Source organism: Micropterus dolomieu, linkage group LG21, assembly GCF_021292245.1.
Source record: "Micropterus dolomieu isolate WLL.071019.BEF.003 ecotype Adirondacks linkage group LG21, ASM2129224v1, whole genome shotgun sequence".
Lineage (NCBI taxonomy): Eukaryota > Metazoa > Chordata > Actinopteri > Centrarchiformes > Centrarchidae > Micropterus > Micropterus dolomieu.
Window position 1 is genome coordinate 22598033 of NC_060170.1, and position 13599 is coordinate 22611631.

The 13599-nt window shown below is 40.9% G+C and overlaps 1 protein-coding gene across 1 annotated transcript in view; it reads left to right on the forward strand.

Annotated features, from left to right (window-relative positions):
• Positions 1–1425: 1425 nt before the first annotated feature.
• smtnb (smoothelin b) overlaps positions 1426–13599 on the forward strand; it is a 48849-nt gene continuing 36675 nt past the window's right edge. The window contains exon 1 of the mRNA XM_046033960.1: positions 1426–1807. Coding sequence (XP_045889916.1) covers positions 1757–1807 — 51 coding nt within the window. The 5' untranslated portion in view covers positions 1426–1756. The remainder of the gene's footprint in view (positions 1808–13599) is intronic.

The following is a 13599-nucleotide window of genomic DNA, read 5'->3' on the forward strand; positions in this document are numbered from 1 at the left end:
GTGTTGTCGGAACGAACCGGGACGTGGTGGCCTTGGAGATCGGGCAGGAAACTCCTTAGAGCCTGGAACACCGCCAACATCTCGAGACAGTTGATATGCCACTCGGATTGATGCACCTGCCAGGATCCCCTTGCAAAGCGGCCGTCCATGACCGCGCCCCAGCCCGTGAGGGAGGTGTCTGTCGAAATGACCAGCCGGCGACAAGACCCTCCCAGCATGGGCCCCTGGGACAGGAACCAAGTTTCCTTCCAAACTGATAGTGGTTTGTCTACCCCCTTTGTGTCAGAATGGCCTGATCAGCCACTATATTAGTTTCCCCCACATCTCAGTCTTGTTAGGTCTGTTTTGTTTAGTTTATGTTAAAGTTATGTTACCTGAGTTAAGCTCTGTTTAGCTGACCTCTTTCATGGGCCCAGAATTTTTTTGTTTTGTAAATTATTTTTTATTTTATTTTTTTGTGCTTTGTAAATAAAAAAATATTTTTTTGAAACTTACTTTCTTACTCCTCATGCCTGACAGCTTGGTCCCTCACACCTTCCCCTCCGAGACTAGGCCGCAGGGCAGTATTCCAACATGATGATGATCCCAAACACATCTCCAAGACAACCACTGTCTTGCTAAAGAAGCTGGGGGTAAAGGTGATGGACTGGCCAAGCATGTCTCCAGACTTAAACCCTACTAAGCATCCATGGGGCATCCTCAAATGGAAGGTGGAGGAGCGCAAGGTCTCTAACATCCACCAGCTCAGTGACGTCGTCATGGAGGAGTGGAAGAGGACTCCAGTGGCAACCTGTGAAGCTCTGGTGAACTACATGCCCAAGAGGGTTAAGGCAGTGCTGGAAAATAATGGTGTGGCCACACAAAGTATTGATACTTTGGGCCCTATTTGGACTTTTTCACTTAGGGGTGTACTCCCTTTTGTTGCCAGCAGTTTAGACATTAATGGCTGTGTGATGTGTTATTTTGAGGGGACAACAAATTTACACACTCAGTACTTTAAATTGTAGTAAAGTGTAATTTCTCCAGTGTTGTCACATGAAAACCTATAATCAAATATTTACAAATATGTGAGGTGTGTACTGACATTTGTGAAATACTGTACATGTAGTATAAGGTGTAAGCTGTAACTCACAATCCTTACAACATTAACAATGAAAACTAATAAATGTAGAGATATAATTACAGAATATAAAAACATTGAGTATTCCTGCTTGATGAAAGTATTAAAACGGAGTCTGCTTCCATGAAAATCTAACGGAATAATGCCTTTATGTGAATTTCCACATAGATCTTCAATGGCAGACGGTGGCACTAATCACCTCTCATACTTGGAGGCTATTTTGCGTCGTCCCACAGAGCGGCGCGCTTTGAATGAGCGCCTGGAGAAGCCGGGGACACAGAGGGGCGGGCTTACACCTTTTCAGTGGGAATCCTCTGTTCAAAAAAGCTGCCAACGTCCTCTTGTAAGAGAGTGTGGGCTTGCTTTCTGCTTTCACTGCAGCTCACGAGACAACAGAAGACCGAAGTTCGAAATATGCTCACCATAAGCGGAGCACGGGCTTATTTTAGTTGACTCTTAGGAGGTTTCTGACTTTAACTGCGCTGAAGATTGAGACAGACCGCACTGAGGGGAAAAAAAGACACAAAACAAGCTACAACTTGTGCAGGTGGTAGACCATACGTTGACCGGGGAACCAGCTCACACTCGCCATCCAACACCTTTTCGTCTCACCTGAGCCTGACAAGAAAGATTAAAATGTCCGTCGAGAGTTATTCGGCGCTGGATGAGTCCTCTCTCCGAGCCTTGGTGAGTAGATGAAGGGAGATGCTCTGAACTAAAGTTACACTGTGGTACTGCTACCTGCCTCGGAAAGACGGGGTTTTTAATTAATAAAACATTCGGATGTAAATCAGTTTATCAGCATTATCTTTAGTTTGCATCCTGTAGCCTAACATCATATGGATTTGCATCAGAATGGTTAATTCCTTTATTTTACAAGGAAAAGTAATGTGAACTAATTTCTGAGTATACTGCTAAAGGTCTGTTACTGATACAAAATTATACCTTGATTCAAGGGTCATAGTACAATAACATATTATAACATCCTTTTTTGACATTACTGTTATTTTCATGGCATCTCTCTCCTTTGATAATTCATACATGACATGATAATCCTGACAGGTGGTCTGTACACATACAGTGCTTCTTGTGGTTTTGTGTGCTTTTTACAGGCCATATTACATCCTCAGTGTAGACCTGAAACAACTGCAAGGAAACTAATATAACCATAGACTGTATATAACTGATTAATTGTTTCAATTTTTTTTTTTTATATATCATTGTTTAAATATATTTAGGTTTTTGACTATTGTTTGGACAAACAAAGAAATCTGAGGTCACCCTGGGTCTAAGGAATTTTAATGGGCATTTTTAATTAATTTCACAGAATAAACAATCAATTGAGAAAATAATTGTTAGTTGCAGATGTAATAAAGTGTGTCTGACAGTCAGTTGTCAGATGGGTCATTGTAAAAATAAAACAAGCAATTTGAAGATGTCACCCTGACTTTACACACTAAACGATCAATCCGATAACCAAATAAGTAACTGACAGATTGATCAAACCTCTATTATAAAATTGTGAATGAAAGTAACATTAATTTCATTTGTCTGTGAGTCACAATGATATATTAAGTTTTCTGAAGTAGACATTATGTCACGAGGGTGAGCAGCAAATCAATATTGATAAAGAGAACATGAACATGTACAAAAAAAGGAGACTTCCTGGTTCACAGTCGCATTAGTCATTACCTAATTATTCCCTGAAGCAGAGGAAGGTGAGACATTTGCCTGTCTGACATTTATCATGACACCTGTAAGACAGACAAGGACACATGAGTCATCCTGTCCTTTAGACTAACGCTGTCTGAATCACATTTACACATACCCAACAATTGTTCTTGAAACATCTGGTTAATACCTTTACTGTGGTTTTTCATTCTGGAATAATAATTAATATGAATGTATAATGAACAAGAAGTTTATGTCATTCAAGTTGGGGTGAAATACGGTGGTGTTGTCAACTTCTGTCAGATTGAACTACAGTGTTCAAACTACTGCATCTGATTTTAACATAACTTCTAAAGTCATTATCCCCACCAGTTGCTTTCCCAAGAGTGCTTTAAGAAGAGGTCATCTCAGAAAAAACATTTTGATTTCTGTTCTTAAAGCTCAGTAAACCTGACTAGAAAAGGCTGTTTACTTTGGAACAAGGCACGGTATAAAAGTAATGTTTTGTTGACCTGCCTGAGTCTATTTAAACCATATAAACACAGCCAGACCTTTATTTCCCCAAAGTCTGGAATCATCTGGCCAAGAGCTTTCTTCTCATAAATCACTTAAAGGCCAAACTTTTATCACAAGTGACATTATAACAGCGGGAAATCAGGAATATATCAAGGAAATAATATTCTTCTTTCAGCATAATGATTTCCTTTTAAGCAGAGTATTGGTTGATTTTGATTTGTACATATATGAAATACAGCGTTAAAATGAATAGGAAGCAGGAGGGATTAAAAATGGCTACTACAAAGTTTGCCAGTGGAAAGAATAAAGACAGTTTTCTAATACTGTCTTGTAGTTTTACATTTTATTGAATAGAGCTCCAGATTTACAGGTGTATGTGAGTCAGAGGACTTCTTACACTGCCTTTTTATTTCAGAGATGTTTTTGTAATAATTGTATTAAGATGGACCTCATTGTTTTTAGAGAAACCAAGCTTTGTCCGAATCTTCTAGTGCGGCACGAATCCTAAGAGCTCGCTGTAAAAATGCTGGCATTGTCTAGAGAGCTGCAGCAGCAGCAGAATCATATGTATCATGCAGACATTGGAATTTGTGGGGTTTATCATCAAGTCATGCTCAACACATTACTGGGGTAGATTTAAAATGCCTCCTCTCCTTAGTGCTGAGCGTCTTCCCCACAGCTCCCCACCCTCAGATGTGACCACCAGCTATAAGGTCACCAAGATCCCACATCTTCACTGATGGTGTTTGTGGTGACTCGAGTGTCAGGGTTTTCCACAGTCAACTTGGTTTCAAAGGAAACAAACTCTGATTAAACTTCATATGGGGTTGGAATTTGAAATTCTGCTCCCCAGAGACATGAATGGAGCCTTTTGTGTTTAGTTTTTATGAATTCTTAACACTCTATTCTGTGGTGTTTTATATTCAGTGATTGTTGAGGAGTGAATTAAGAATTGTATTTCAGCACACTAGTAAAAGATGATGGACATTCAGAGATGCCCAGGCTTAATTAAACTGGTAGTAAAGCCGGGTGGAGGAGCTTCTGTTAAACAACAGTCGGTTAACAAACACTTACTCCAGGCTTTTGTGGTACTTAATGAACCAAACATTCAGAAGGTCATATTGCGGCCTCTCTAACGCCACTAATCCCATCTCTACACTTCTATTCAAAGCCCAGCCTGTCTTTTATATTGCTCATTTAAGCCCTCCATGGCAACCAGGAAAAGCATTTTTCTTTTCTCTCAGCTACCACAATTATTTAAATATCCACAAAAACAATCAGTTGGTGTCCCATTTTTTTTTTGTTTGGTTTTTTTTGTGAAAGGACATTTGTTGCGGGTCATCTGTCTGAACGGTGCTCAAGATCTGTGGACACAAAGACAAAAACAGCCGTGGCCAGTCGGCGGGAAAGCCCTTTCCAACCAAACCACTCCAACCACTATCACTTAAAAATAGATTTTATCAGCGGATTGCCAGCTCTGAGGTTGATGACTATCAGCTGTGTGGCAATCCTTTCCTGTGCATGTCAAACCTGCAGGATGAACCAGGTGCATAGGTGTCTGTTGTTGTGGCATTGTGCACCTGTCTCCATGGATAAGAATAAGGTTTGACTTAAGCCTGTCTGTCAGCCACACCGTGATCTCCCTTCTAATTATCTCTGAAACCCCGTCCCTGCTGCGATGCTTCATCAGACATTTGCAGGAAAAGTCAAAATGTCAATATATGCATGAAATCCTATTGTCTTTTTACAGTTTATGGTCTGCTAATGCACAAGTCTGTTTTATCCTTTATAAATTGACATGACCGCTTAGATTCTTTTCCGTCTGTGGCGCCTGCTGGGCTGATTTCACATGCAGCATGTCTCTCATAATGATTTGTAACTAGTCTTGCCAGCCCCGTGACTGTCCTTTCTCCCTGGTGAGCAAGAAGCATTCACACATGTTTAAAATAGGACAATTTTACTCTGTGGTCCAGCCTCGTTGATATATGGGACCCCTGGGCCTTTGTTTTATGGCTCTCTGGACCCTTTGTGCGTTGACAAGGGCTCAACGGTTACAGTCTGAGAGGAAGAATGGGTTTGTTTTGTAGGGTCTCTGTACAGTCCCAGCTTCTCTTTGCCCCCCAGAGACATGGTCCAAAATGTCAGCCTCATCATCAGGAACAAATAAATTGGAAAGATTACGCTGGATTATATAACTATATAAAAAAAATGTCTGGGACATTTTCTATGTGTTTGTTTTTTTTTTATGTTGTCTCACATTAAATACAGTATTTCTTTAGAAATGTATTGTTTTCTCATTTTGATTGTAGGGGTTAGGTTTAGTAAGTAAAAGTTTGGGTTCTGGACAGTTGGTCAGACAAAATAAAGCATTCAAAAATGGTGCCATGTGGGAAATTATAACTGGAGTTTTCCCACTATTTTGTAGACAAAACTATGAACTGAGAAAATAATCGTCAGATTAATTGAAAATCATCATTAGTTGCAGCCCTAAAGTAAACTTTCAAGAGAGTCTGAAATTGCAGGATAATGATGCTGCAAGACTTGACTTGAGCCTCGTCAACAATATTGAAAACGATTTTACTTTCTTCAAAGAGGCTGCAGAATATTTCGGATACAAGCTGTTGCATGCAACAGATCTTCCTTTTAATACAGCTCCCCCGCTCCTTGCCACACACTCTCAAGGAAGTCTTAAGTGTTTTATGCTCCTGACCATTGATAACACCTGCTACTTCTGTGTTTATGCTGCCAGTTATTGGTGGACATAACTGCCTCTGACCTTTTAGTGGGTGTTTTTGTAAGTGTTTTTCTCCTCCTGGAGGGAAACAAAAGTCATTCCGGCTCTAAACTACAAGCACAGCGCTCACAGTGTACACCTGATTATTTGTTTCTGCAGAGCCTGTCATCATTCTCACAGCTATTTACTCCCTTCACATTTCCACAAATCATTTCCTGTTTCAAAGGTGTCAGTGAGGCGGTAATGAAGAAATGCAACAGTTAATCATTCGGGGCAGTTTTTCCTTCTAAACTGACACTTGAGAAACTGAGTTATCTCCGCTCTTGTGGTGACAGTATGTTGAGTTACAGCTTGCAGACTTCAGCCTCTGACAGTGAATATCCAAACAAACAGCCAGGGAGCAGAGAGATAAGAAGTCACTTGCTTGTTTGATAAAACAGGAAACATTTGTTACTGGATGTTACTATAAATAGCATTCCATTTTTAGGCTCTGAAAGGATGAGAAAAGAAAAGCAGTGGACTTTGAGATGATGTGCATATAAACTCTTTTTATGGTCGGTGGCCTTTAAACAGTTTGTTGCTCCAAAACAATAATTTGGAAGAAGTAGAGCACTCTTATGTATTTCACCAAACATTTGGTCCACGTTTAAAGTTGAAAATGAGTTCAGTGTGTCGTATTTCCTTACTGAGGAAGATACACGGTATTGTTTTGTCATTTTGAAGTGTGGGATACTTTAGAAACATAAGCTGGCATTTGAATATGAGGAGCAGTATTTTGTTAATTAACAGGATACCAGGCGCTGTTTTGTCATTTTATAATGTCAAAAAAGAATAATGTGGCAGTGTATCACTTAGTGTAATAAACAGACCTCAAAGAGGTATTTTTGGCTGTTGTCAGTGAGGTAATGTGATTATGTTCTTACATTAAATGAATTAACACTTTATGACACATGATCATGTGTTTCAGAGTTTAAATCATACACTACATGCTGCTTGTCTGTGAATTATGCGGTTTTGTAGTGAGACATTACACTGAATAAAACGTACATAATTTTTTGTGAGGTAGACAATTGAACAAATGTGTTAACACGGTCTTAATAAGATGCTTCATTATTAGTTATGGAAATCAATCATTGGCAATCAAATATATTGTGCACGATAGTGACCAATTACAAAGACCCCCTATAAGTCACTCACTATAGTTTTAATGATGCTCAAAGGTGCACCATTTCTATGTATATAAACCAAAAAGTTATGTTTACACCAAGTGTGTACATTCACCGAAAGGCATTGTGTGAATACCTGAGTTCTAACAAACATGGTGGGAATTGCCAGGCGGATTTTCTTTTTAACCTTAAATAATGCAATGTTTACATTCATGTTTGCAGCCTTGCGTCGTCTTCACTGACTTTGTTGGCATTTCTTGGCACTTTACCACCTTCAACTGTTGATTACCAGAATAGCTCGAAACCAGCAACAGAATGTGAATTGCATTGTGCATTGTAGAGTTGGTCTGATAGCATCTTCTATCGGCGATAGCTGACATGTGGTCGATGGTTGAGCAAGCATCTGATTGTAAAACCCCGCCCAAAATAAATCTAAATTTTTCTCATAATACCGCCATGTGAAAGCAGGTTTTAATCACCACGAACATTATTATTATTATTATTATTATTATTATTATTATTATTATTATAAATTTTAAATATGCTTCGCACGTTCCTCGGAATTCTCTTCTCCCCACACTCAGACACACACGAGGCCTACACCTCAGTTAAACACATCCTCTATCTCTGTCTCTCCCCCCCTCCCCCCGCACACCCTCGATGCCCCCGATGCCATCCCGATGTTTCAATGTAGACATTGTCCGATGGAAATTTTGTAGACATCGCCCAACCCTAGTGCATCGTGCATCATGAGTAGGCGTGCGTGCGCATGAGACACCCACGATTGCTCCACAGTGCTGCTAGTGGTCAAAATCTCCACATAGTAAAGTTAAAAAAAAAAACAACGTAGGGCCAACCTGCGCTTACAGAAGGATGCCAAAGAGATGAACAACCTGAAAAATAGGAGGCAACACAAGCTGCTACTGCTGCAGAAAACTGACCTCAACCAAATGATCTGTACAGTATACTCACTAGATTAATGTAGTATATTCTGCCCTGATAAATGAGGATGTTAACCGAGGGGTGAACCAATTTTTATAAGCAGGAGATATGAGACAGACTCTGCTGTCAGAGCTGCATTGTGGTGGGTGATCCAGCAGAGAAGGTTTCTGTGACTGATCTCCATCTGGCTGGCTCATCATTCTGCCAAATGGAAAAGGTCTGGATAAGGAATTGACTGTGTGCTTTTTGTCCCCCTTATCCTTCACTACCACCAGGCGTCTCTGGCTAGCAAAAATCCCAGTTAGAGTTTGAATGCTGTAGGTGCTCAGACGGTTTTGTGACAAACACTCCAAACTCTGTTTTCCAGGTGTTTTAGACTCACACTTGCCAGATGTGTGCAATCTGCTTTGTGGCTACTGTTTCTGTGGTCACAATCTAAGACCTGACCAAATTCAAGAGGATTATCGGATCAAATTGAAGATTCTATGTTTTATAATTTGTGCAAAATCACTAACATTTTAACCTGAAACATCACTGATGGTTATATTAGATGAAGGGAGGAAGCAGTGTTTCTCTCAGGGGAAGAGAAAATTCTGCCTCTCATCATTGCCAAGATGCTATTAAGATGCTTTCGATGTTCACCCATTTGGTTTACCCAAACACAGATTATCATTTGTAAGGTAGCATAGCAGGGCTTTGGCACTGCTTCAGCAGCCTTTGGCTTTATGTTGGAATACTAAGGCGTGGCTCTGTTTTATAGAGAAAAATGGCATACAGGAAACAGCATGCAGCACTCTGCAGGATCAGAAATGTCTAGGGTTTTCTGCCAAGTCACATAAAACAAGTGACCAGCTTGGGAGAGGATGGTACTTTTTAAATGGGAAATAAAACTGAGACGCGTAGAAACACTGTGGTTTTCTATATTGCCTCCCCCAGGAAAGAGCCATTTCCTGAGATGAACAAGAAATCGTCCAGCGGATGTTGATGTTTTGCTTTCCAGCCCACTGTTGTTAATGTTGTGGCATTCTTGAGATGTAACAGCAGATCTTTTAAAAGTAATTTGGCTTAGTATGTCTGTCTGTCAGTGTGCGACTCTCACTCCCATTGTTATGTTTACTGTGGATTTTCAGAGTCAGCATGACTGGCTCTCATGGATCTATTAGAACAAACTGTTTGTGCTCTGCTGCCTCCCAAAGCGCTTTACCCCCCCATCCCCCCTTTTCTCCTGTGGGACATCCCTCTCATCTCCTGGCTCTTTCCTCATTAAACCCAAAGAGCCGGTCACGAAGGGCTTCAGTCTGACCAGTAATGTCCCATATTTGGAGAAGAATCATCATGCTCCAGCTCCACCTGGGTCTGCTCACAGGACACAGGCCAGCTGAAGTGCATGATCCAATGCGGTGTTATTTATTTATTTATGAAGACTCCTTCCTGCTGAAATCTGTCACACTGTATCATATCTTCTGCTTATGACCACAAAAGGAAAGATACAAGTATACTGTACAAACAAACTGTGGACAGCTCCCTGATTCTGTTGGTTTCCTGTAATTGTGCATGATGGTGTGTTTGAACAAAGAAAGTTTGAAAAGGAAAAATAAATCCTGCTTTTGGGTAAAGATAGGATTTGGTGTGATTTTGGAACAACATAAACCAATGCAGTGGCATTGGAGATCCAATTTAATTGCACAGAAAGTAAAGATCTTGGCATCCAAACACATGGATTATACAATAAAATCATTGTGTGTGTGTGTATATCCCTCCATTTGTTCAACGATTGGAATTATTTGCCTGTGTTTTGGGTGGAAAAGAAAAATCTGTGATCGACTGTTGGAGTATGAAGTATTTGTGCTTTGGATTTAGCTGTCAGGCAATGGTTTCATGCTAAATAACCAGCTTTCAAACTTTTCTAACCTAATAATTACAGGGATTTGCAACCATTTTACAGATGTTGAGTAGTACGACTGCGTGTGAAAAAAGTTGTGTAAAGCCTTCTGGTGCTCCAGAGGGAGCTGAGCGAAGACTGATAAATTGCTTCAAGTAATGTCACTTAAGTCAGCAGTTGGGGGCTAAGCACTAAAAGTTTTAAAATTAAGTCTCAAGCGTTAAGTTAAGTTGCATGGTGTGTAATGTAGCCACCAGTTTTAGTAAGGAAGAAGAATTTCTGTGGAATAAAAAAGATCTGTTTCTGCTGGATCGATTCTGTATCGATTTCCTTCATTTAGGGATTTTATCTGTGCAGAATTGAGTCAATAAAATAATAAAAAAACAATCTAAATAACATTGTCAAACAAACCCACACTTGGTCTGCTGTAGGTTTTAGTAATATATTATACAGCTCTGGCAGTTTGTTTGCAGAATAATGAGCCAGCTTTTTGCCTATGTTGGCTGATATTAAACCCTTTGATGAGGCCAGCTCCAAAATGTGGGGCACAGTTCTCCCGACCAGGCTTTAACTGACCTGGATCCCTCTCTGTGACCTGACCTGCAGCTCTGATTGATTGATTCAGATGGGGCAAAATGTGTGTGGAGCCAGACAGCTAAAATGGGCCAAAACGTCTCACGGTGGATTAAGCCCAAGGAGAAAATGTTCTGCTGAGGACGACAATAAGTTTGAGTAGCCAGATATGCAACAATGCTGCAAGATTGGAGATTACTTTGAGGTCCTGCACAGAGCTGAAAGGTCAATATTTTGCTGTTTAGATCGGAACACTGACCACATGTCCTGATTAATCCATCAGCATGGGGAGTCCACTGCACTAATGTAAGACTGTGTACTATGAACATGAGTCAGTAACGGTGAGTTCAGATCTGTCTTCAGTGCATCATTACAGACCTATAGAACATTTTTGATTCCCCCCACCAACCCACATACCCACATGCATTCCTTCATGCATCCGTTCTTTATGCCTGCTACCTCAAGTGTAAAGGGGACACTGTTTTCCCAGGTCTGCTCTGGGCCTCTGTCTTACCATCCAGTTATTAATAAAGTTTAAGCCTTCCCACACGTGTAGGTGCACTCAGAAAGAGCACGTTGCCACATGTGCGGTAATCTTTCTGTCCCCCTGGCTTGTATATTTCACCGGTACGCCCTCTTTTTTTCTAGACAATGAAGGCTCAGTGTGCACTGTAAACCTTGAATCTAGTTCGTTTCTTTGTTAATTTTTTAGCTGAGAGGTGACTGAAACTCCCTCCTCTGAAAATACCAGAGTCCCGTGCCTCGCAGGGCTCTCATGTATCCTGATTCCCATTTTTCAGTGGGTGTGGTGTATGTGCGCCAGACTACTGTACACATTCATTGTTTTTCTGAGGCGATGAGTATTTTTTTTTTATTATAGGTTTCCACCTGATTTAATATTGGAGTTTTGCCCCAAAGCAAGGCAATAAGGAGATTCAAGTGTGACACAAATATTTCTGCTCTAAACTTTCTCACAGTTTAAGTCATTCTCCATTGTTTATTTGTGACTGTTTCAATGTCTGTACCAGTCCGGCTTTCGTGTGGCAGCTGGTAATCCACTTCAGCTCTGCTACCAGGAGTGTACCGTGTGTCCTTATAAGGGCAGACTCACTTGTAAGCTTGACACAAGTGAGTTTAAAGCTCTGAACTGATCTGCTGCCTGACTACACTCTAACCTCAGCCTGCTCTGGAAATTATTACTGTAGCCCTCATTTCATGCGCAAACACACAGTTTACCCCCCCCCCCCCCCCCCCCCCCCCCCCCCCCCCCCCCCCCTCATTCTTACCTATGCATGTGGACTCTTGCACACATTTCTTGCAGAAAGTATACACACTCCTTTTGTGTCAGGGAATTTGCTCGAAACGTCATAGGTCACAAAGTAGAAAGTGTTGAGTACAAAATCAGCCAAGCACGTGCACACCCGCTGGGAGTCAAAAGGTCGAGACTTGGCCTGAGGGGTCTTATGTGTGGGAGGGTGAAGGATGTCATCTACACACCGTGCTGTGATGTTTGACCTGCCGTTTTGTAAACCACAGCACACAACACAGCTAGAGACACATGCATATATAGTAGTACTAGTAGTAGTTATAATATCTTTACCAGAATGAGACTTTCAATACTTGACAGGTTCAGATTCTTGGTGCTGCAGACACATTTTTTTATTTGTACTAAAAATAAAGGATGTATTATATATCTACTAATCTACAAACTAACGTGTTACCATTCAGCCCATTGTACAGAGACATAGCTTAGATATCACAAGTGGTTAATTAACATTAATTCATGTTTCAATTGCTATGACTATGTTTTAATGAAGAAGAATAGAGGGGTGTTATTAAGACAAATCTGAGCTTATTTGCTTTCTCTTTGCACAGTAATGTAGCTGAGAGTTTGTGACTCTTCACTTCCACAGGTTCAACCTAATCCTCTTCCAGTGCTACGCCCACAGGTAGTTGTTGCAGCTTGTGTATTTAGCTCAGCTATGGATGGCAAACCCACTAAATAGTAGTTCAGTATCTTTCAATTACCTGCAGAACCTTGAGTTCTTGCCATATTTGACCACTTCTGACGCAGTTTCCATGTGTGGCGCAATAAATTAAACCAACTGAAAAACCATATTTATATCTGTTTCTCTCATGTGTAGCAGATGAGTTCAGAGTGTGTTCTGTCCTCAGGAGTGTGTCACCAGCTGGTCAGGATTACTGCTAAACCATGAATGCTTTCTAATTGGCTGTGATTGATTGAGCTTCTTTAGCTGGATGTCTTTGGATAGGTTTGAGGTTTTTACTCCATAGAAATCTTCCACCCAGCAGGAAGTGACTCAAATGAACCAGCTGTATAGTACAAGCCTTAGCAGGCCTGCTTGTGAAACGTTAAAACTTGTATCTTGCTCCTCACCACTGTAGGATTCCTTCCAAATAAGGCAATCATTTTCTGGTTTATATCAGTGAGTAAGTGCATTTGAACATCAAGTTGGGAATACCGATCTGTTATCAGTACCTTGAAGCAGTTGTTCCAGTTTCTACAGGATAGTCTTTTCTCTCCTCACCCCGGCATAAACACCCCCTCCATCCTGTTCTTAACATTGTGTCTCACCAGCTGAGTCAGGTGAGAGGCCAACAGGTGTCACAGTAGCTTCCTCAGAGCTGGTGATGAGTTTTCATTAAGTACAGCAGACCAGACTGTATCATGAGTAACCCCCCACCATGTCGTCACAGGTGCTGACAGCTCAGTGATGACTGCATCATTTTCAGTAGAACATGTTTGTGTGCGAAATCTATTTGTTATGTGTTCATTTCTGACTCGTTCATCTGTTAGCAGTAAAGGGCGTGAAAAGCTGACTGTCTGGGTACAACGGCTGCTCTCTGGGCCACAGTGTTGTTGTTGTTTTGAGCCACAGTGACAGTTGGTTACCCAGATGTCTGTGGCTTGGTTTGGAAAATGCCTTTACAGATGGTCACTGGTGTTGTGCTGTCACTGTGTAACTGGATTGAT